Raw genomic sequence first — 26164 nt, 5'->3', positions numbered from 1 at the left:
GGTGATGACAGCAGTCATTATCACCCTGGCATTTGGTGAGTCATTTTTAAAGAATATGCTGTTTTCTTCTGCCTTTACCTGAAAATGCAGCTTTGGGAAGTCAGAGCAAGGATGCCCTTCATGCTTTAGGAGCAATAAGTGGCTGAACAAAATAAAGCTCCCTCCGTGTTTCAAGACTGAAACTGGACTCTGACTGTGTTCTGTTAATGGCTTGATATAAGCATGCAAAAGGTAGTTGCATATCCTGCTGTTTTTAGCGAATACATGGAGGCTCTGACTGCCCCCTGAGTGGATGGTTGCGCTAAATGTAACAAGTGCTGTATATCAGGAGTCAGTCTTTGTGTGTTTGTGTGTTTGCGAGAGAAAACTGTATCCATGAGTCATTTGTTGCTGACCTGTGAGAGTGCAGAGTGAGGCAGATATGGGTGATCAAAGCAGGCTGAGCTGGTGGTTTAGTTTTATCTACATAATTCAGTCCTCTGGATGATACCAGGACAATCAATAAGACCAGCTTTAAATGAGTGTGTGTGTGTGTGTGTGTGTGTGAGTGCTTGTTCACATTACTGGTGGCCTCCTGGGCTTCAAACAGTCAAATCACATGCATCAAAGTATTGCACTGTGTTTCTATCTGTATTTCTATTTCTATGATAAGTCTGCACATAATATATGGTGTTTGAGATAATTAAAAAAATGCATTATTACATAAAAATAACAAGACACAAGCACATCTGTGATGGTATGGTTGTGGCAGTGACAAATAATTTTGGCTTTGCAGTCCTTTGGCTGCTGGCCTTTAACTGAGGAGCAGCAGGTCCTTAGTGCACGACAGGTCTCAGACCCACACGGTACACTTTCACTGCTCTGTTTTGTTTTTAAGTTTAAGATTTGAGTTTTTGTAATGCACCGATTGACTGGCCAGGGGCTGGGATCGGCCAGTTTCCAGCGTGGTTGGCCAGGACTGGTGACTAGCCAGTCAGTGTCATCTGTGTCCCATTATGAGCCATTTTGTTTCATTCATGTGCAACACACGCACAGATGCACAGGTAAATAGTTGTGCTAACACTCACAGCCAAATGCCAACATAATATTAGTGTAAAAGTTTTATTGTAACTGCAGTTATAACGTTTTCCAAAGTAAACTGTTCAGAACCACAAACCTAATACAAAAGTTAAATCACCATCGTCCTGGCATGGACATGGACATTTTAATAAGCCAACAAAGGCAAAGTTGCTAAAGCTAAAGCTATCTAAAGCACAGATTCAAACCAGCAGTGTGGGATCAACAGGTGTGAGGAAAATCATGGAGACAAGTAGAAAAGGGGCGATGTGGTAAAGTTATAAACACACTGAAAAATAATGTAAGTAGCTGACTTTTGTTCTGTCATATAAACGCTGCGGGAGCTTTTGTTTGGTAAGGTAGGATGTTTTGGGTAAAGGTGGGCGTACAGCAACGTACATTAGCAGAGCAGAGTAGTGAGAAAAGATCCCATAAGTCGCTGGAGTTTGGGAGAAGTTGTAAAGATTAATCACTTTTTATTTTGAACATTAAAATGCTGCATTAAACATAATTTGCTTGTATTTGCTTTTAGTTATAGAAAATCGATATCAGCAGATCACGAAAAACAGAACTTCAAATTGGCCGGGAAAATGACCGTTAAAGAATCTCTGCTGTTAGCCACCAAGATCCAGATGTGCATGGATGTTGTCATGGTCTCTAAAAAATGTCCCGTTACTTCTAAATTTGTTTTTCAGGATTATGGAAAGATTTTTGAAAAAAGAAAGGACACAATTTCATAAGTGAAAGTTAGGGTTGCAATGATTCATCCTTTTCAAGTTCCACTAGGATACACATACCCTGACTTAGGCTAACTGCCGATAACAAGGACCAGTTTTATATTACAGTTTGTAATAAATTGGAAGCCATTCTGTATTTTTAATATTTAAAAAAAGGTTTTAAAGTTTTAAATTATATTTCGGTTTCATTGTGTGTAGCATGGCGAACTTATTAATACAGGCCTTTGGCCAGTCCAAACCTATGGCTTTTAGAGGTGTTGAGGTGAAAGTGTGTTCTTTCACTTTTCAACCATTTTTAGCTGTAAAGAGGCTTTTTATCTTTCACATTTTGACCATTTCTCAACATTTAGATGCAAAGTCATCTTCTGCAGCTTCTGTTATTCAATAATTTGCTGTGTATTGAAGAAATTGTTGGACCTTTGGCCATTGGCTTCTTCGGTCCTGTAGAAGAAGATCCGTCCTTATTGGTTTTTCTGGGAATCGGTGTACTACTAATGGATGGCTAAGTAAGCATCAAACAGTGTGTTCAATTGAATGGCACAGTTCCATAAATCAGCTCACGGCTACAATAGCTAGCTTTGAATGAGCATCAGAATAGCTGGGTGCATCCCTACGCCAATAACCCCAGATCCTAATCTGGTGAAACACGGCAAAGGCCACCTTACAAAACATCTGATTGGCTCCTGCATCCGGTTCAAAGCATTAGGGGTATCCTGAAGTTGTATTTTTATCTGTCTACCATCTTCGAACATGGCTTTCATTTTGATCTTAACTACACACTTGTAATGTTTTGAGACTGCATCGTACATGATTGTTATGTTTACATCACCCAAAGTACTTAAAAAAGTCCAGTAGGTGTCTCCAGGGCCACATGTTGCCAGGATGACTTGTGGAAAGACAGATAATTCACAAGGTGAAAACGGTATCAGCTACAGTACTGTGGCTGATTGCAAAACTGCCATTTTTGTTACTTCGCTTCAGAGCAATCCATAGCAGGGACATTTATTTTGATGTCCTTGTACTCATCACATAATAGGAGCAGCAGGCTGTTCCCTAAACATTTGGTAAGTTGATCACCTGATCTTTGCAGCATTGTTAAACACAGCCGAAGCGCCACTGTTATTTCCAACAGTGGGTGGAAAGAAGCTACAGTTACACACAACAGCTGACTGAGTGACAGATCACTGGATAGGAAAACACATTATTATCGTTACATGCTCTTCCCCCGGAAAGAATGACCTATTGATCCACTTTCTGTGTAGTACAATAATATCAGCTCGCAGGAACATGTTACACTACAATTTCCTGTATGTGACTGTTCATTTGAATGTGTTGTTTGTTTTTCCAGTGTCCTCTTTCCCCCCCCTTTTTTTCATGTCCTACATCTGTGGATAAAAGATGCACTGACCCCCCCCTCCCCACCTCCCCCCACACTTCTCCCTCTTTTTTATTCTCTCCCCTTGTATCACTTCCATTTTGTTGTAAGCCTGTGGCCAGGTGTACTGTGCATCTGTCTCATGCATCACTGGCTCAGTGTGTGCTTTGTGTTTGTGAGGGCGGCTGGCATGAGCTGCTGCATGCACGTCTCTTGACTGATTGATTCGTCCATTCCTGTCTCGTGCTTTATTAGCCAGGGAGGCAGATGTTGCGGTAGAAAAAAATTACTGTGGCAAGGGAGTGGGGGGCACAGTCCTAGCTCCTGTCTGCTTCTGAATGGATGACATTGGCTGAGGGAAAACAAAGGAATGTTGAGTGAAGGAGTTAGGTATTATTGATGAATAACTAATGAACACCCACAGTTACTAATAGAGGCTCCCTCCCACACTTTAAAATAAGCAGTTTATGTGAGCCTTGATACTAAAATTGTCCTTAGTTGTTAAAGTGTCTGACTCCTCTGTCTGTCAGCCATGTGATCGTCTCTTATCTGGACACAAACTTTCTACCCTTATTTTCATGTCCCAAAAACATTTTTTGTGCACTTGGTCTCATAGGTGCTGATTAATTTCTGTGTACAGGAAATCAACGATCTCCACTTCAATCCACCACGTTGGTGGTGGAATCATGAGTCTTGCATGTGAAGGTTTTTTCCCTTTTTCATCTGTGAGTTATTAGTTATGTTAATTTGTAATTAATTACCACTATAAACTGTCTTTTGGGTCACACAGGCCTAGAGACTGGTTGGTGACTGCCTGTCAAACAGTGGTTGCTAGTGAACAATGTGAATTCTCTCAGTGGTTGCCAGTTGGTTGCTGTTGGATGAAATTAATCACAAAAAAGTATGCAGTCCACTGAAAATATTCTTGTGATCGCTTTGATCATCAACAAATTGTTCAGATGCCGACTTGTCAGCAACAACTTGCCAACTGCTCTCTAAGCAACAGTAAGACTGTGAATAATGCGATGCAAACTGGAAGTAGGGACCATTTTGTTGTGCCTTTCGAAATATTTTGGTTCAATTGTAAGATAAAATTTTTACTTTTAATATTCTCTGTTTTTGGTCAGACTTTTTCAATAGCTTAGAGAGTAAATGGCAAGTGTTTCCAGATCTGTCAGTATCTGCCATGCAAGCTCCAGGCGATCATGGCAATCTGCTAACGACCAATGCAGTTGCACTAGTCCCCTTATTCCTCCAAATCTGTCTAACTATTTCACAACTGAAAGAATTAAATTTAATTAAATTTTATTTATATATCACCAAATCACAACAAGAGTCGCCTTAAGGCGCTTTATATTGTAAGGTAGACTCTACAATAATACATACAGAGTAAAACCCAACAATCATACGACCCCCTATGAGCAAGCACTTTGGCGACAGTGGGAAGGAAAAACTCCCTTTTAACAGGAAGAAACCTCCAGCAGAACCAGGCTCAGGGAGGGGCGGGGCCATCTGCTGGTTGACTGGTTGGTGGTGAGAGAAGGAAGACTCATAGAAGAATGTATGATTTTCTTTTCTACCTTTTTAAATGTTGGAATATTTTTATATGAACCTATCAATGAGCAAAATGACTAAGGAGGTATATATTGTGATATTCTGAGTTAGTGACAATCTTTTAAACAATAATTTGGCCACCGGGTACAGTAATGCCAATATTTTATATAATTTAATTATGAGGTTTTTTTTTAATATCTTTTGCTAAATCAAGAAAACAGATACATCTTGAGTATTACAAGTTATTCATCACACTGTTTTGAAACAGTTAACTAAATGTAAACACATTCAGCAAAAGTCCGACATATCAGAAAATGTATTTGTTGGTATTTGCTGATACCAGTCAACAATGCTAATATCAGTTGATGCAGACATCCATCTGATTCAGTGGTGTACCCCTAAAAGTGACAGGCTGAAATGTGTTCACCAAGTATGATTTCCATACAGTTATCCACTATGAATTATTTCTTGTATCCAAACTTAGAAAGTGTCTACCTTTAATAGTGGACAGCCATTCAGTTTAGTTTGTTCTATGTGGTTAAGGTCTATGCAGATGTTTCAGGCTGAGCTAATTTTAAACACTTTATATTCTGTTTAATCTACGGTGATAATTTATAAAATCGCATGTTTGTAGGAGCTGTCCTCTGATGACCACACATCTAAAAAAAGCAAACAGCTTTTAATAGTTAAATATGAATTAAAATTTAATGTGATGTATTAGCAAAGTAGGTAGTTAAACATACATTTGGGCAACCAAGTTATTTCTCAGAGATATTATTCTTAATCTTCTTCATCTTGCTTGTTTTTTTGAACACAAGGCAGTGTCCTATGTCAGCTTCCACTGAGAATTTTGGTACCTAAAAAGAGAGCTGCCTCAAGAACCTCCAACAAAGTCCAGTTGCAAAATATGCATGAAAATGGTTCCATCGAAACATGAAAAGAACAAACTTATTTCATCACTTGAGGCAAAAACACCATCACATACTATCAGGTTATAAAGACAGACAAAGGGGGAAATATTAGCCACTGGTGACATGTGGCCCAAAAGTAAACAACAGTTTCCATATAGACAGAGAGAGAAGAGAGAGTACAAACCACAATATTTATCCCCACAGTTGCTGGAATACTTAAGACAACAATTATAGAAATAGACAACAATTAGTGCAGCAGTCAGAAATGAATCATCCAGACTTTAGAAAATGTGCAGCAATTGTGGCAATAAATAAAATACTGATCTTTTAGATATGATGGTTAAAGGTTAGATGAGAAAATGATTCATAAGGGTACATGCACACAGCTGTTTTGTCCCCTGTGTTTCTCCCCAGGCTTTCCTAGTCCTAAATTAGCATTTGAACAGTGTTGAGGTGAGCTGTGTTTCTATAGCAATCTGTCCTTACTGCAGCACGTACCATGCTATGATATAACCTGATATGGAGATTAAATATGAGACTATATTTGTAGGAAACAACATGTCCTTTTATAATTGTAAGAAGTCATTTTGTGCCTTATATAAGAGACATTAACCTCTGCAATCCTGCTGTTGTGGGCTGTCTCTCCCTCAGTTTCTCTCCAGAGACGGAGATGTACCAAGGCCAATACACCTCCGCCGTTCGTCTGTGCCTCAGAATTTGCATTAAATGGGATTAATACCACTACATTAACTAAGTGCAAGATGAAATAGTCATTTCTGATGCCACTTGAAGGTGCCAGGGTTAATAACTTTTCTGGAAAATCCTGCTTACTAATAGTTCTTCTAAGATTTAGCTATGTAATGCCTCTCAAACATCATGGTCTGGGTTCATACCTCAAATGTTGGGTGTATGGTTTTAGTTCATAGCTCATTTTAAGGAATAGAGCTAGCATGCAGCTAGCTGACATTACATCTCACACTTTTCTACTGTCTTTTATAGACAGTATAAAAGATGGCTGTACCCTTGAGCTAAGCATTTTTGCGACTGCCATCTTGGTTTTTTGGAACCAGATCTAACAAATAAGTGATAGATCTCACTGTGAAACTCTGTGCTTATTGGTTGATAGATTTATGCAGGGCAAGAAGTCTTTTTGCAACTACGAGATTTGTTTCCTTCGTTAAATATCATGCCTCTTTAAGGCACTTATATGTGGGCTTCACTTTTCAGTCCCAGAAGCTACACCCAACTTTTATGCTGTCTGTGTGTGGGCATTATCAATGTTTACATCCTGTTATGCTAGCCTTTTTTCATGGGTAGATGGACGTTTCCTTCTGCCCAGTGGTACGACTGAAGACCTTTCACACCTGAAGCCTGTGTGAATATTTTTGCGTTAAATATTTTTGGGACTCACCTATTTTTAATACAACCGTTCACACCGATCACGTAATTTCTCAGGAAGAATTTGCAGCATTTATAAACAGATCTGACCAATCAGTCACCTGCGTTCAGCCATATGTGTACTGAGTAAGTGCGCATCTGTCTCATTTCTCTCTTTGAGAGACAATAAAACCAGGAAATATCATCTGAGGCTCTGGATGAAGAGCTGATAAAGAAAAAAAAAGAGAATGCAATACAGGTAAGTGCAAAAAGGCTACTGCAAGGAAAAAGATACCACTCTGATTGGAAGGACGACTAATATGCTTGAAAAGTTTAAACACAACCATGTCGTTATTCTGAAGCTTATGTCAAAAAGGGCAGCAGAAAGCACAAATAACTTGTCAACTTTTCACATAGAGGACGATTAGCCTTTTCCCCCCTCCTCTAACATTTTATCATATGACTGCATGAGAATTGAATCAGTTTGGATGTTTTCCACAGTGTAATGGCCCTCTCTTCACTTCAGCAATATCTAATCAAAACACATCAGCGTCACGCGGGATGTGGAAGACTCTGGTACATATTTAGATTTTCAATAAAATCACAGATCCAGCTCATATATCTGTCAGCCATTTCGTCAGGTCCAGTTGGCAGAGGGACTATTTCGATTGGCCGAAAGCCTCATTCTCCATCCCGGATGGTGGCTTGGCAGTGAGCTGGACAGCTGTTGTCAAGGCGACATATTGTTCAATTTCATTTTTGATGACTTGGTCTGCTGCCATAAAGACCATTCTGGTTGGGGTTTCTCATTCACATATCAATAGGAAGGCAGTCCATGTCTCATCAGACATCTCTGTCTTCTTTTATTCACTTCCTTTGCTTTCTCTATTGAAAAGAGAGACACACACACACACACACACACACACACACACACACACACACACTGGACCGTGCAGTTCATAGGGAGGCTGGTATTGGACTGGTATGTGATTGATTGTTCCTCTATTGCTGCTACGGTCCATCGTACTTTTTCCACTCTCACAAAGGTTATTGCCACTGCAAACACTGAGCACACACACAGACACACACACATACACACACACAGACAAAACTAAAGACTGTAAGAGAGCCCAGTTTGCCACTTTTGCTTCCTTTCCAACTCAATTACAGCTTTTGCCAGCTAATCATTTTCAGTCGCTGGGACACCAACACATTGTCCCCTCTGGGATCTGTTTGGTTAAAGTCAGCCCGCATGAGCCTCATCATAATGACTGTGTATTCACCCTTGTTTTGTTCCTTGTGTGTAGTCTCTTGAGCGTCTGTGAAGAAAAATATTTGGACTCCATCGAAGAACTGTGTGAATTCAAATAAAGTATTGCAGTGGCACGATAAACAGCATCCCCGTATGATATGGTCAATGCAGGCACTGAAGGTTCCTCTGCCTTTATTTAAGTGAAGCAAGAGAGCGATCAAAACACAAAAGAGAATTAGAAAAAAACATTTATATGTAAATGAATAAAGAAATCTGTTTTTTGGGAAAACAATCGGCAGCCACGAAGGGTGAAAAAGTTTCACTAACGTGAAAACTAAAAAACTGCAGTTTCTTGAATGACCACTGGAGGCTGTCTCCCAAAGCTAGTCAGTCTCCATAGAGACGCCCAACTAAACAACACTGAAAAGCATGTTTACAGAGCAGGACAAAATGACTATTGGTTTTAATATTGGGTGAGTTAATTTTTTTCATATTATTCTATTACAATAAAAATTCTTCTATTATTATTCTTCCATTGGCATGGCTGCTTTGACTGAGGTGTGCTGGTACAGGCAGCTGTAGCTGATTTCAGCATTGGATAGATAGAGTACCAAATCTGGGCATTTTGCCCTTTCAAAGCAGCACCTGTCACGAATCGGCTGTGTGCAGCAGGCAGTGTACGACCCAAACGCAGACTCATAGGCGGAACATGAACTCAAAACACAGCTTTATTTGCTGAGAATGGAAAATAATAACAAAAAAATGGGGAAACGCACAACTGTGAGGGAGAACACGACACTGAACGGAGGGAGGCAGAGGATTAAATGTACAATGATGAGGGAACACAAAACACATGGGGAACACAGTTGACACAAGTTAGATATGACGAGACCAGGGATGATAAACTAAACGCACTGAACATGGAACATATGACCATCACAATAAAACAGGAAATGAAAGAACGCAAGACTGAGAGAGGAGTGGAGGAACAGCAGACGAGAGGGGACATGACGGGCCGGAGGACACAAGCGGTCACATAAACACAGAGAGACACAGGGCAAAGACACAAGGGGGAACCTAATAATCCAAGAACTAAACAGGGACTGTAAGAAACTCCAAAATAGAATAACTATGACTATAAATGAACCTGAACATAAACCATAATACAAAATATTATCAAAACACACACAAATGACCCAGAACTGTGACAGCGCCATCCTGTTTGGGGCAACAGCAGACACTTCTAACTTGACTAGTGGTAAATCTGAGGTGTACACCAGTTTAGTTGCATAAAACAACTACTCTGACATAGGGCTGTTTGATATAACGATATATATCGGATGACGATATAAAAATGTCTATCGTTTCATTTTATGTTATCGTTTGTTTTGTGGTGTTGCAAAATAAACTGTTTACGGCAATATTTTTTCATCGTTTTGATGGTCACTGTAGTGGCTATATTAATTTCTTAAAGTTCTCTCTTTCTCTTATATTTTATATAACCACACTACGGACGGACAAGCGCCTGTTTTTATGCGTTGTCGGTAAAACCATCGCATGTCCGCTTGTTTATTTTCCACATAAACCTTTCACAATAAAGCTCAAGTTCCTGTTGAGACTTTTCAAATTAAACGGAATCACGTGAAATAGTATGCAAAGTATTGACGGATGAGAAGCAAAAAAGAGCCGTCATGTGCTAAAAAAGAAACCTTAGACTCAAACGTTAGAACAGGCTTTTCCCTGCAGCACGCTTTGTAATAAATACTCACAAAGAAAACGGCGGCCGTTAAAACTTATGTCTAAAAATGTATAGCTTCACGCATACACTCGACTCCAGGTACATGACGCCCAGCTGGAAACACTTCACGCAAGTCGAGCTGCCCGAGATTCACATAATTTACCGAAAATGTTCAATTTTTGTGATTTATATCGCTACCGGGCGATAGATGTCTTATATCGGGATATGAGATTTTGGTCATATCGCACAGCCCTACTCTGACATTGCTCGTATGAGCTCTGCCTTTTATGGACACAAAAACTTTTTAAACTGACTGAGATGTACCAGTACTCTGTCATTGCTGGAGTTTGGTGTAGCTCATCGCTCCCTGGTGAGAACCCACTAGCAAAAAATACGAATAACCTATCAGAAGGCCAAGCAAACTCAGGCAAATTATTTAAAAAATAACAAACATGGATGGATGCCTTTTCAGGATTTTAGAGATGGCCTGCTGTGTCACATTCTGATATTCTGATCTAGATTATAATTCAGAAAAGATGAATCACTAAACAGAAGCTGAGGTTAATGTTCTCAGTCGAGGTTGAACCCCCCCCCCCCCAAAAAAAAAGAGTTTGGTTGATATGCATTAAAGAATTCTCTCAGTGTAATGTTGACCCAAACACTAAAACTGACTTCTAACTAATCCCATCACTGTCACTACTGCTACAGGAAGGCTTTGTCAAATAAGAAAAGCTTATTTCAGGGCACTTGCTCAAACAGCTAACCCTGTTGGTTTTCTTGGGAGTACAGTTTCTTACTGCCATCTGATCTCACTCTGAGAAGCTTGGAGTGTAGCGCTTCAGTCATACATCAGTCTCCCAAAGTGCTGTGAATGTGGGAAAAAAAAGGTACTGTGGACTCTTGCATGGTTTAACAGTTTATCCAGTCAGATAGATCATGCCATCATGCTGGGGAAACACACACACACACACACACACACACACACACACACACACACACACACACACACACACACACACACTGAGTGTCCCCTGCATTTACTTAGTGTTTACCATCAGTCTGACAGCTGGAATGAACATGCATTAAGGCCCCTTCAGACTCAATAAGAAACACGTCTTTCTCTCTTGAATGGCTGTTGGGACAATTTTCTACAAGCTCTTCTTATCTGCCTGACATCTCACATCTCTTCTCCATCCTCCCATCTTTATCACCTTTTCTCTCCCCGTGGTTCTCCTTCTCTCTGTCTGTTGTCTTCTCTCTGAGAAGTGTGAATCCAGATTGAGTCATCCGCTCCAGTGTTTTCTACATGGAGCCTCTTCATTTTTCTTCTTCTCCTTTTTCTCTTCTGTCATTTTCGTGTCAGTGTGTGAGTGTCTGTAAGGGTAAGATTGTCAGTGTGTGATAGACCTAATAGGTCTGTGGTTGAAGCCGACATGTTTGCGTGTCTGTCTGCGCGTGCGTTTGCACTGTGTGTTCACGTGAATGGAATGTCGAAGACGTCATCATGCAGAACAACAGCATGCTGCCACACCAACTGATCTTTTAGCTAAGAGCTACAGAGCTGACTTTCTGGGCTGTACACTAGAGGGAAACAGCAGCATTTAGGCATTAAAACATACTCATATTAGTACATTAGGAGGTGATGCTGATTTCTCATTGAATATGATCCTTTGTTAGGTTGTTAAGGATTTATTATGTCCCTCTGGAAACTGGTAATCTTGGATTCAAGATTCACTGATTGATCTGACTTTAGAAAGAGCATTGTCTTTGCTTGCTAATGACATTCTCCATGGGGGTTTAGCACGTTGAGGAAAATTATTTGGTTGTTTGGTTCACCTTGTGTCTGCAGATGATGCTTTTTCTTTAAGTGACTCCCTGGTAACCAGCAGTTGCTAGATAAAAAGTATATTCCACTACAAGTTAGCGAGTGGTTCCTGCAGGTTGCTGGCAGTCACTAGTGTGAAATTGGTGAAATTGGTGAAATCATCCTTGCGATTGCTTTGGTTACTAGCAGGTCACCACAGTAACCAGTAGTTTGCATGGAAGATGCTGACTTATCTCCATCTCTCTGCAAACTAGGATGGAAACTGCAAACTGCAGTGAAACGGTGACGCAAACCACAAACCCAGACTGTTCCACTTCAAAGTAAAAGTTACACGTTTTGAAATGTGTCGATTGGAACTCAGTCGCAACTGTGAAGGTGAACATTGTTCGGCACTGGTTACAGCTTGGAGAGTAAGTGGCAAGGGTTTCCTGACTAGTGGGTGTCTCCCCTGCAGACTTTTAAGGAGTGCATTAATCAGCTGGCAACTAAATAAATCACAAAATATTTTTTTGGTGCATCACCTTTGTGACACAGCCACAACGTCACCAAAAAAAAGCCCAAACAAAGTGCAGAAAATTAAAGTCCAAACCTAAAGATTCTCCAACTGCCACACCTCCAACTTCCTAATGTGGCCTTTGTAGGTCTGTTAACCTCAGATCAGTAACAACAAAGGAAACTGCATGGATTGGAAAGACATCTGACAACACTGCATATTATTATTGTAATTAGTATAATATAATTATATTCTAATGATATTTTGAGAAAGTTTTGGCTGGCCAGGTTACAAGATGAGGAACTGACTGGAGAGGCAGAAGAATACTTTATTGTTATTTATTGTCACAAATTATAATTTTTTTATTAATTTATTTAAGGAAATGTTGTTGTACCTTTTTTCAGGCGCACATATGCACATGCACGCTCCCCCCGTCCCTGCTACCCGCCACAATCACAAACTAGTTGTCTAGGAAACACTGCAATTCCTGTTTAACATGCTGATGAAGAGTAACGATTTCTGTCTCAGTGTGCAGCTGTGTCATCCTAATCCACATTTGGTACCATTTTTGCGGCAGTGTTTCTGTCTCTGTGTTTGATGGGCACAGGTGTTGTTTTGGGCCAGGCACCGATCTTTGATTGATCAGTTATTTTGTAGTTAGTAGAGCAGCTGACCGCAGCAGCAGACCTTTTTAAATCACTTAAGTGGGAAGTGAGTCCGGGGTGTGGAGTCTATATTTCATGCATTCTTATGATTGCCTTTTTCTTTCTTCAAGTACAAATGGCACAGCCTTAAGCCCTCACATAAGCCTAACTAAGGCAGCCTAAACAAAAAAAGGACATGGGCGCCTGTTAATCTGTGTTCTCAGTCTTTCACATTGGCTCTGCAGAAATCGGACTTATTTGCAATGAAAGGCGGCCTAAACCAAGAAAAAGAAACACTGTAGCTCTCCATAACGTCCATTCCCAAAATCTCTGCCCCATTAGATCTCTGCTTCTGTAGGATGAGCTCAGAACACGAGAACCCGACCTCGAAATGATTACAGTGAACCCTAAAGTTGTTTGTTTTTGTGAGTTGTGAGCCATATATATTCTGATTCTTCTAGACGGAATAAGAATCCAGCGTCGTCGCTCGACTGACTAGTTTTTGCTTCTTGCCGTCTTTCTCTGGAAACTATTATCTGCTACATTTGCTTCACTAACAGAGGGATAAAAGCTCATTTTCCCCAGTAGGGCCTGAGAAACAACACCCCAACTCTGTGGATTGTGTGTGTGTGTGCGCGCCTTGGAGCGTACAATCCAAAATAAATTGCTTGTGGCATAACTTGTTTTTTGTTGTCTTTGCTACGTTAGTCAGTGATGTACACATTTGCTCAATTAAACACTGAGTCATTTAGACTCAGACTGTTAAGAAAAAGTGTGCATATTCATTTAATGAACACCAAACTGACTATACCTTACTTTTCTGAAGCTAATTAAAGGTTTGTGTGTGTGCTGACCTGGATATTTTGAAGGTTATTATAAGTTGCAGAGATCTCTGTCAGTTGGTTTGCATTACTCAGCGCTCCCTACATAATTAATATTATTATTGTTAATACTTGTTTTTGTTATTTAAAGTGCTTTGCATCACTGCACACAGTGGAAAAACTCACCTGTTCTCACATGAATGTAATGGCAAGGCAGTACTGAATTTTAGATGGCAGTAGGAGCGTGGATCACTTATGACTGAGCAGCTCAGACGTTACTTTCAGGTGTTTCAGGTGAGAGCAGTGCACAAGCACCACCTATTATTCATGTTAAGCTGTATCTCAGTTGCAGTACCATGTTTTATGCTTGTTTTAGCTGCAACATTTTTAATGTTATAAAAGGAAACAGATAGCTTGAGCTAGCTTTTAATAGAGAACGTGGGCATGCTGAGCATGCTAGCTGCAGAGTGTTACTGCAACGTTTTGCCGATTTGAGATACGGGACTGAAATAATCTGGCTAATTTGTTTTTTTGTTGCTGTTTTTTGTCAGTGAACAGTCTTCACATTTTATGTTGTGCATTGCTTATCGCTGCTATTCTTAGTTGTTGTGCTTACTCAAGTGTTACTGGCTGATGCAAATGAGCTCAGAGTAACAGCCAACTGCCAGCTTGGTAACAGCAACGCAAGCTGATGGTAACACCAGACAGCCTGTTTTGTGTTATAGATAAATAAACACCACTGCACTCCTACAGTGATATATGACCAGAGTGTGCAGAGTGTCCATTTGAATGGAAAATTATGGAAATGGACATATCAACGTGTTTAAGCTGAAATATTGTGCTGTTTCAAGAAAAAAAAATTTGCTCATCAACACGTCTAAAAATCAGCAAAAACCTGCATCTACAAATCATGGAACAGTTTCAGAATAATGTTCGTTAGCACAACATTGTGAAGACTTCAGTATCTCTTGTGAATATATCATCATGTACAGTGCTTATTATAATCAAAAGATTCAAAGAATCTAGAGGAATCTGTGGGCTTGCACTTCTGAAAAGCTATCATCAATGCTGATAGGTATACACGGGGTTTTAGAGAAACATGCTCTCACTGACATGACCCTTTTTTTCAGAGAAGGCCTTGTATATTTCAGCAACACAATGCTGAACTGCATACTGCATCACTTACAACGTGGCATGGCATTATAGTAGAAGAGCCACTGAGACTGCAGGCAGTGGTGCTGAACTGCCTGCAGTCCAGGGGTTTCAGATTGAAAACAATTTGAGAATCGCGAAATGCAAAATAAGTTCAAATGTGACCCAGGACTGTGGAGCAGCTAGAAATCAGGACAGAGCAAAATTCCAAAAGTCCAGCAGCTGCTGTCCTCGGTTCCCAGATGTTTATGTACTGTTAATAAAAGAGAGAATGCTACACGGTGGCCCTTAGACACGTTGCCCCATTCAAACTCAAAATGACCTTATACTTTCTTTAAAAGTCTATTTTCAGTATGTTTTCTACATTCTGTGTAAATGAAACGCAGGTTTATGAGAGTTTACATTTCATACACTGTCCCAATTTTGGTGAAATTGGCATTGTACTCTAAAGGTTAAAGCAACTCTAAACTAAAAAAGTCAAAGATGTCTGCATTGGTGTGTATATGTAGAGAGGAGCAGTAAAAGGTTGTGATAACACCTCAGTGTCTTCAATTGCTCCTACAATAATGAATCCTTTTTACAGCCTTCCTTTTCTCTTTGACAGCTGTTAAGAGAATTCATTTTTGCTTTTTAACCTGATAAGATGACAGCCACTGTTTTCAAAGCGGGGTAATGCTAAAACAACCTGTCACCTATTGAAGTCCCTCATTACTTTTTCTCTGCACTACAGCACTTTCACCTTGTCACAGCTATGCAGAGTCTAAAATATTTCTGCAGTTTGCAGTGATTTGGGGTTCAGCGGCCTCTTCCTGTATGACTCACTGCTATAAAGTAAGACAGGATGATATTTCAGCCATTACACTGACCTCACACTCTGAGGATTTTGTGGCCACTTGGCTGTGGCACTATTGGCTGTGTCCTGGTGTCAGAGTGTGAAAACTGTCAGACAGGGCCATGAGTCAGGAATGGCGTCACGAAGGCACTGCAGTGGTCCTCTGTGGTGTGAATATGTGCTCGGTGATGGGAGTAATGGGCCATTTTATGGCCAATATAGCGGAGATGCTGTCATGGGCTTAGCTCACATTAGGTGATCATGGAGGTACTGCAGAATGATATCAGTCATTATGGGAATGGAAAGTTCTCTAGTACTGTGTATATGTTTGTTATATATTTCCTCTGCTATAACTTTCTATTCAGTACTTCATTAACATAGAAACCACCTTCAGTTAGTTATACATTTCTGCATAATTGTATACAGTAAACTAACTTTGCTAGACAAACAATACAGTTTAATCGTTTGCATAAATTTGGTGTTACAAATTATATGCATAGTCGATATAAATAGGGATGCTAGCCTCTTGCTAACATTAGCACTACTGTAGTGAAATGTCAAAACAGACCACTAGCAGTAATTTCCACTTACTGAATGTGTCTCCTCGTTGGTGACGACAACTTAACTTCTATTTTATATGTCCACTTTTACTTAACTTATTTTAGTAGCATGTGGAGAATAGCATTTGTTCTAGGAGGCCAATCAAGCTTAGCTCAGTCGCTAATCAGCTGATCCCCATGTTAGCTCACATAAGCTGATGGCTCAGCTAATACCCTTCTCTATTGGGAATTCATATATAATGCATGCTTTAGCCCGACTGCAGCTCATGCTGCCTTGCAAGGCAATTTGCAACCTACCCCCACTTTAGCTGCTCAGCTAAATCAATTTAATCTGTTGCCATTGACTTGTTTTATTTGTCTTAGGGTCCTGCTACTGACTCAGAACACAGTCATGGTGCCAGAAATAAATGATTACATAACAAAACAAATAAGAATAACAAATGAAATGCGTTTAAAAAGTACTCTTTAAAGATTAGGGAAAGTGTATTCCTGTGACCATGTAAAAGTGCTGTAACAAAGAGAAAAAGCAACAGTGGACGCCAATAATTGACAGGTTGTTTTAGCGTTACCCTGCTTTGAATGGAGTAGCTGTCATCTTATCAAGTCAAAAAGCAAAAATGAATCCTCTTATTGCTGTCAAAGAGCAGGAACAGGAAAAGATAATAAAAAGCAGGAGCCTTAACACTAAACTGAATAAGGTTGATGTTTATCCTTTTATTGCAGTTCTCTACATTTACTGTGTACTGTGGACATATTTGAATATATTTAGTTTTCAATAGCTTTAACCTGTGGAGTGGTTATAATTGAATTCAGCATGTGTCAATGACGAGAGCAATTTTAAGGCATTTCCTGTGTTGTGGACGGGTTTATTTTGGTTTCCGACAGCTCTTGTGTATTCCCATAGAGGCCCACACATGCGAATTAATACCGTTTATAAAGTCCATATGCAAATATTATAATTGCCAAGTACTTTGCGACAAATAGATTAAACAGCATCATAATTAGCTACCTCTTAAGTGAGTCTCCACAGATTTTAACTCCACACTTGGACTGCTGCTGGTAGTCCTTGTTTCGTCTGCAACCTCTTTGAACTCTTTATAGCGGCATATAAACGAGTCCATCTGCTGCATGTTTTCTAAGAGTGCTAGAACTAAGTGCTAAAGTCACATATACACACATATATTGTGCAAATCTCTGTTGCTTTATTGTTAGCATTAAACTTCAGCAGCTCAATTGAGGCTAGAATAAATGACAGCTGCAAGTGGTTAGATTGACTACAAATTTAATGAAATCTTCTTTTTAATTCAGGATATAAACATAATAGCCAACCCAGTATCACTGCAGAACAGGTAATAGACATGCATGCAGAACTTGGATTACCATCAGGGGGAGATAATATATTTAACCTCCTAGGACGTGGTGTCCACATATGTGGACATCACATTTTGGGTTATTTAGACCAAAATACTCAATTTTGCTCTACAAGGGCCTGATATCCACTTACGAGGACAATATACTGCTACTGTTCTATCGAAATTTTAAACGACTATCCTCATATTTGGCTCTCATTTTTCTTTGAAACAAAAATCAGGTAAAAAAAAAAATCTGGTCATTCTTTGTTTTTACATTCATTGGGTCCCAATATGCCCAAATATCAAAGAGAAATAAAACATGCATGCTGTGGAAGAGTTTGGGTCTTAGGAGGTTAAAGCCAAGAAGTTGGTAGTGAGCAGAAATGGTTAAGCTAGGTGCTTAAATGCATATACTTGTAAATCCCTCTGCTGTTACTGCAGCTTCCTGCAACTTCTGCATGCGGGTACATGTAACACTTTGGAGAGGCAAAGTGTGGACACTATGGACCGCCATGTGTATTACATGCTTTACCGCAATATTGGGTTGTAATAGTAATATTGGGAGAGCACTAATTAACAATAAACTGTAGTGGTCCCAAAGCAGAGCCTAGGGGCTTTTTTTGTTGATTTACCGCCTGTACAACACTGAATTGCCTTATTACTTCGGTACATGTGCCCTATACTATGCAGTGATTTTATTCAGGGTACATTTCTGTTATCTAGATTTACTTAACCTAACACTGGTGATCAGGAGTCGGGAGTCGTGTGATCAAGTGGTCGCACGAAGCTGGCTATCAGCTCACTAAGCTAACACAGGTTTCCCCTACACGTTCACACTAAAGGGTTGCATCTGACCAATCACAAAAGGGCCTTTCACGGATCATATGACTCTTTTTCCACAGAAAATGATCCCTGAGTGCCACCTACTCCAGAGATGTTATCAAATGTTGATAAAAATCTCAAAGAGCATAAAAATATTCAAGTAAAATGCAAGACGGGTGTAAAAAGGATGAAATAAATGCCACAGAAAGTTCTTCAGTTAATCTGGTGATTAACTGATAATACAAATTTCATATAAGGTGAGCAAATATAGTGTAGGTGTTCTGTTTTAGGATCAGATATTAAGGCTTATATAACATTAAAATTGTTGTAAAATTGTTTGGTGCCAACAGAAGGAATAAAGATGAATCTAAAAATCTATATTATTTATTTCTGATGCTCATGAGGGAAACACGATATTAAGAACTTTAGACCTTCTTACTGTTCACGCATAAAGGTCTGAGGAATCTACCAGGAATGGTGACGCTATTTTCTGGAGAATTGATTGGTCATCAGTCAGTGATTTCATACATGTTGATCCCTAATCTAGATCTGCTCTAGAGCAGGTTATGTTCACAGCATAAATTACCATGGCAAATTATCCTGATTAGAACTGAACCACCTTCGTAGGATTAACTGTAAAGTTATCTGGATAAGCCAAAATCTGTCTTCACAGGGCTTCTGATCTAAACTTAAGTCAGAGTATTAAACGTCATTGATATAAACTAAAAGCAGAAGTTCCAAAGCATTAAATCTAAAACCAAACAGGAATAATATCAATATTTAGATAGTAAGACACACTAAGATGAATGGGATCAAACTGTCTTAAAAAATAATGATCAACTTTTTAAGCAAGAGGAATATAAATAAACGATTACTGTGTGACAGAGCGCCATGCTAAGATGATTTATGTTGACATGCAAAGCCACAGCAGGGCTTTCTCTGAGTTTGGCTGTGTGTAAGTAATTCCTCGTTTGCATCCATCCTCAGAGACCGAGCTTGTTGCAAGTGCTCAGGGGCATCACTGCTATTGCTGTTGTTTCTGCAGCACCTGTGTGGTCACCCTCCCGCTCTCTCTTTCTCTCTGCTTCTCTTCAACAGAGGTGAGGCATCATGGGGAAACACAACAGCAAGCTGGCTCCAGAGGTCCTGGATGACCTGACCAAGAACACTGAATTCAATGAGGCAGAGCTCAAGCAGTGGTACAAGGGCTTCCTTAAAGACTGTCCCTCTGGCATTCTGAACCTGGAGGAGTTTCAGCAGCTCTATGTCAAGGTGAGAGTAAGCTGTCTCAAGCATTGCCTCCTCATTCTCTCCCCATAGTTATATAAAGAAAAAAAGTTACATCTGAGATGACTCATAGCATTGTTGTGCTGTTACATAGAAAGCCTTTGTTACTGAGGCTGACTAATCAATTGTTGAGTGCACATAAAGGAGGAGGAGCCTGTATTAATGCCTCTGTTGCTGCCTAAAACTGCCTCCAAAAATATTTGGAGCTTTCAAAATGCCACAGTGCCGCAAAGAGGCCTGCTGATTTTTCATTGGTTGGATGGGGAAAAGATATTTTTAAATCAATTTTGCATATCCTCTCAGGCTCATTCACTCCCACTCGGTTTTAAAGGGCACAGAAAACAACTGCAGTTTGTACGGATAATCTCTCCAAAGTTCTGCTGGCAGAAGGAGGAAAAAAATCCTTTAATAAGCAGCATGTCATTGCTAACAGGTCTTCCATGGGTCTCTTACAGCCAGCTACCGACATCCTTTAAAAAATATTTTGTTCTTAGTCAGTGCTGGAAAGGTAAATGCTGCATTTGCAAATTGCACTTTGTGTGTACGTGGCCAAAGAAAAAAAATAAATGAGGCTAATTTTCAAGCAATTAATGCTTAAAATCAGAGCTGTAATTGCTGCTCAGTATGTCAGTTTGATGTACAGTTCAGTCCATGTATTTATACACTGACAGCTTTTGTTATTTTAGCAGTTTAATGAAACATATTAAGAGTTTTATGTATATGAGGGGTTGAGTGCAGACTTCAGGTTTGAGCTGTTGAACAGAAGTATTGCATTAACTGTATATTTGGGGCTCTGTGACTTTTGTCTTCAGTAATTTAAATTTATGGCTGAGATCAGGTTGAGTTTAGGTGACTCTTTTGACCGCTGCAAAATATTCAACTCCTTTACCTTCAAACACTTGTGGGTTTCATCCAGTTTGTTTGAATCGCTGTCAAAGGGTCATTACTGTGAGGTGACACCTTATTAATTCTGCTGCATTTGGCTGAATTTTAGCTTTGGTATTGGCACTTACAGATTGTACCACATCAACCTCCTAACTTACATGAACACGACTGAACAAAACAAGAAGTGAACAAAATATACTTTTCTTCACTTGGAAGGATCCTGTGGCTCTCCATAAAGTTTATCTTCTGTGGATGTCCAGCACTTGCACTTTACATTATTTTATCATGGTGGTTTTATTGCACCCAGGATACTCCACACTAGAGATTTACCCACTCCTAATGTCCCTGCTGTCTCTCTGATGGACTTGTCTTGTTATGGAGCTTTAGGGATGTCTGTTTTACTTATGCTGAGAGTGCATTTGATTACAGCAGTGGCGTCCAGACAAAAGTACTACACTAACATCATAGCCCAAATCTGTCTATGTAACAGACTTTGAATGAGTTTACTCATTGAGATGTGCTTTTAAGCTGACATTCATGATCTACCTTTAACTTAAATAGGTTTCTGTATATAGCTAAATCAATGTTGGCCTTGTTACTCAAAAAAAGTAATGTATTTGATGTGACTTATTACTTTTCTCAAAGGTAATGCAGTATGTTGCTTAATTACTTGTCGGAGAAAGTTGTTACACATTTCTTTGGCATTACTCTGTAAAAGTAACATGGTAGTACTTTTAATGTTTTATACACAGCACCGGCTAAAGCTCAAAAAGATGAGTCTGTGTCCAAAAATATACACAAATACAAAAATTTACAGCAAATTTATTTATTGAAATTAAAAAAAAAATGCATGATTTTAAGCATTAAAATAATGTCAAACAAAAGTAAGGAATGTAGGGTTGGTTAAACCTTTAGGTATTTTTTAGGGTACTGAACATATTGGTTCTACCAAGTACATAGTGAGATTAAATGCAAATTACATGATGGGTAAACCTTTGTCACCTGACACTGTCACCGTTGTTTTCAGAGCAAGTACAGTATAGAAAAAAAGGGGTATCATTTGGTACTGGTACCAAAGGGAATATACCAGTACCAGTACTGGTTGAGAGATGAACACTGTTAGTCTTTGCAGTAATTTCCATAGCTTAGTACTGCAAAATCAACAGTAAAAAACTCTAAAGGATGTTAGCAGTTTAGTACTGTAATTTGCATGTAATTGTGGGAAAATTCCATGAGATTACATTATTTTTACGGTAACTCACCATACTCATGGAAACAGCTGTAAAATACAGCAAATGTAACAATTGGTGATGTTACTGAGATTATACTATTACACCATCCGGATTTCTGTTGTTTTCTACTGTAGATCTAAGAGTAATTACTTAAATCCTCATTCAGAGTGTATTACTATAAAATGCGATTCACTGTGAAAGTAGTATAACATATAAACTACAATATACAGCATAATTTTTAACTTAAGGAGTAAGTTGCAGCCACACTAAAATTTAATTTCTTGAACTGAATGGAACCTCATATATTAATAAATGTATTTGTTTATTAAAACAATGTGAAACATTATTAATACTATTAATTAATAGTATACTTGTAAGGTTAGTATTGTGATAGAGTCGAGTATATTTTAATTATACTCTTGTAGACATTATGACATTATGCTAGTACAATTATGGTGAACAAAAAGTACATCTAAAAGTTAATTTCAAGAATACTGTTATGTACTAAAACGGGGGTCAATATAGTCCCAAGAAGCATTATTAGTATACGTACTAGGTAAGGTATACTTGGGAAATATAATTGAAGTATACTTATTTTTTGTATGGCCAGCAACAAAAACTAATGGCTACATTTAGAGTAATGTTTAAAAATGACTTCATTTAGCAGGGTGTTCCTTTTTTTCTCCTCTTATTCTTTCTTATACTGGACCTTCACTTGTTTTGTATAAGGTGGTACTTTTTAAGACACCTCTGCCTAACTACAGTGAACTAACCTAATAATATGCTCTGGTCGTCATTTTACACAAGTTAAGGTGTCACATCCATGAAACCTACACCACTAACCAGCATCAGTACTACAACTTCACTCTCAAAATTAATAAATTCTGGGACAAGCAGAAACTGTATTTTTAGCGGTGCATTTTGTTGCAGGCCAGATTGCTACTAAATGCACTCTACTAAAGAAATAATTCCTTTGTAGCACCACTTCGTCTTGGTTCAGAAGAGATGTCCTGGATATACGTGATAATGTAACACATTATCACAGTTTAGCGCGTTGGGTTGTTTTTTTAAAGCGATTGTTACGTTTTTAAAGCTTTTTAATGTGACAGGTGCGATAGCCGACACCACGCCTTCACCTGACGTACAACGTGACATATGACGCACACGTCGGGTATTCACTTTCTAAACAACAATGGGGATAGAAAATATTGCTTGAGGTGGTTAATGCTCCTTTCGCTGGTTGCCAACCACCATTAAATAACAACAAGAAGAAAATATTGATCTGCTTCTCTTAGTTTTGCACGTTTAAGCCGCAATTCAGACTCAAACAAAGCTGCAAAGCAGGAGAACAACATGACCATCAACTATTCTGTGCCACAGATCCAGTTCGCTGCAGCACAGAGTGATGATGAGACCGTTAACATGTGCAACTTAGAAGTAGTCAGAGGTAACTGGATGTTCAATCGGGTTAAATGCAAGGTTGATTGGATTATTATTATATCTGAAGATCGTATGCTATTCGTGATAACTCTGCTAGACTCCAAATTGCTCATCCATGCGGGAGTATCTCAAAATTAAATGAAACCACTTAACACTTTTTCCCTAAAACGGACTGACATGGGACACATTAAAGTTGGATCGGAACCAGCTAATCAGTCTGAAGGTAAGTGTTTTTTTCACTTATTCGAGAGAAGTCCGAAATGCGTTCTTATTACTGTTTGTTTTGACTTTTAAGCTACCCTACCAGGATATTTTCATTCAAATGCTAAGACAAAATGTCAATATCTATGAATGCGGAGACTCAAAAGACTAGTTAGGTAATAGTTGCCGATGGATTTATGAGACTTGATAGAAACTTGGACGTTTGCAACAGGTGAATCGGTGAACTACCAAGGTTGCGCCCAAATGCTTAAAGCTGTTAGCTGGTCAGTGTTTTCAGGTGTGCTTGTACTACCTGTACGGTGCGGAGTGCTGACTAAGTCATGTTAAACCCATTAAAGCGTCGAGCTCAAATATCTTTTCATTTTTCTGCACTGTTCTCTTGTCGGCACACATTTTCTGTTTATTGAAGCCTTTTGTGAATAATTTTGATCATGTAAAAACTGGGAATTGGTCCCTATTGACAATACTCTTATTTTTTGCATTGCATATGTCATTTAGGAAAGGTAATTGGTCACTGAACTTTTTGCAACTATGTATATTTCTAAATTTTGTGGCTTCAGTGCACATTTATATTGTTCAGTTTGCATGTTAAAAGCCTGCCAAGCACCCCAAGGCTGATTATGCTTGGTAAGAAGTCATTTATGAAATAGAGCTGATTAGACCATATTAAAATTTCTGTTTGGCACAGGAGCTTTTCGTGGACACAGGTATCCAGTCTCTGTTTTGTTAGCCCAAATTTCTGTAATTTCCTTTATTACCCAAGGTTGTTGGACAAGTGTCTCAGTGAATCCAGCAAAGTAACAATATCAAATTTCACATTACATATTACTGATCAACACTGTAGTCTAGCTACACCAACAGCAGAAATACTGAAGTCAATACTGTAAAGTTTAACAGCAGCACAAACTATAAACTCCAAAATAACCATACAGTTGATTCATCTCCGGTAATTTAACTGGGCTGACTGTTTGTTAGGTGTGTTTAATGTGCAGAATAATTCCCAATTATGTACAATTATAATATGTTAAAAGGGACTTATGTACATAAGGCCATTAATAATTAACTGTACGTAGCTATTTGCTTTATGACTATCTAGACAGTGTGAAGAAGTGAAGTATTGAAATTATTTTATGTTGCATAATGACAACATGTTGCCCCTATACATTTAAGGACAAAGTTCAATGACCGCCACCTGCTGGATGGTGAGTGCAGAGGGGCGTGTAATTGTTGAGCTGGACAAAGAGAACATCTTTGCTGATGCAATGTCAGACTTCTTTGGTTCATTCTATGTATTGAACCTGGAATACCAGGAGTCAGCGTGTGCAAGGTTTTTTGTAAGGATAAACCCTGAAGAGGGAACAAAATGTACCTCCAAGGTTGGGACAAGCAGAAGGACTGGGACCACTGTGAAGCGAAAGGTTGTTCACATTAACCCTCATGTCACAACTTTCCTCCAGCGGCTTACTGAATTTGAGTGGAGAACTTCAAATTAGGTAACTGTTTTTGCCATTTTTAGTGAATTTCTTGTATAATTTAAGTGACCAATGTGTTGTTACCTGTGTCTCCACAGATGATCCATGGCCCATGCTTTCTGGACATTTACACAAGACGAACAACAATGAAGACAAGCTGTCCAATAGGTTTTTTGAATGCAACAGTTTTGATTTTTTTTCCTTCTTTTACCCGTTTGTTAAAAATTATTTCAGCTACTTACACTTTAATTGTCACATGTATTGGCTCACCCTACAAATCAATGAACTCAGTCCACAAAGCAAGATCAGGGTTCAGTGCAGGGCAGTCAAGTTCCTTCACACCACACACGCTCATCCATGTCCTTGTGGACCCTGTTTTGTGCATTGATTGGTAGTGTGAGCCAGAATTTTGGACAAAGTGTATATAAAGGCAGACGTGTGGGGCTTGATATTATATTCATTACAATTCAGTTTATTTGTATGGTGCCAACAAAATGAATGCCAAGGCACTTCACATTGTAGGTTTAAGACCCTACAAAATATAACTAAGAAAACCCAACACTTGAGCATATGTTGTCTGCCATGATATGGATATGACATAATATCGTTATTGTTTGTACAACCATCTGAGAAAATAATGGATTACATGGTTTAGTAAAAACAAGTGCTTCCTCAATGAAAATATGTTTTCAGTTCTTTTCAGTTTTTGATTTTGGAAATGTGTATTTCAGCAGGGAAAAATCAGAATTGAAATAAAGTGGTGTAAAGCACATGAATTATATTTTGTGTGTGTGTGTCTATCCATCCATCCATCCATCCATCCATCCAATTTTTTTGGAACCCTCCAGTCTCTTACAGTATGTTACTGTTAACTGAAATTACGGTAAATTACAACCTGTTAAACAGTAAATGACCGACTGTTGGGACACGGTATCCTCTAGCAGAGATGAATATTTTTGGTACTGATGATGTGTGATAACGGTAAGTTACTGGTTAATATATTGCAGTTTATTACCTTGCAGCGGGCTTACAGTGACATACCGTGAATAAACGGTAGTATACCAATTTCTTAATCACAGTATGATGTTACTTTGTTGACGTAATTTACAACATAACGGTATCTCA

At 39.0% G+C, this 26164-nt stretch overlaps 1 protein-coding gene and 1 long non-coding RNA gene across 2 annotated transcripts in view; both read left to right on the top strand.

The window, feature by feature from the left end:
• LOC146362487 (hippocalcin-like protein 4) overlaps positions 1–26164 on the top strand; it is a 34659-nt gene that overhangs the window by 542 nt on the left and 7953 nt on the right. Inside the window, exon 2 of the mRNA XM_084920167.1 lies at positions 19600–19773. Within this exon, the coding sequence (XP_084776293.1) occupies positions 19612–19773 (162 nt within the window). The 5' untranslated portion in view covers positions 19600–19611. The remainder of the gene's footprint in view (positions 1–19599; positions 19774–26164) is intronic.
• Positions 19787–25815, top strand: LOC146362488 (uncharacterized). Its single transcript, XR_014799298.1, has 2 exons — positions 19787–25060; positions 25138–25815. It is a non-coding gene; the product is annotated as an uncharacterized LOC146362488 (long non-coding RNA).

This window comes from Perissodus microlepis, chromosome 22 (genome assembly GCF_051167445.1).
Source record: "Perissodus microlepis isolate ML-2025 ecotype Zambia chromosome 22, ASM5116744v1, whole genome shotgun sequence".
NCBI classification, from domain to species: domain Eukaryota; kingdom Metazoa; phylum Chordata; class Actinopteri; order Cichliformes; family Cichlidae; genus Perissodus; species Perissodus microlepis.
Note: the sequence above shows the minus strand (reverse complement) of the source record. Positions and strands in the feature narration are given on the sequence as shown.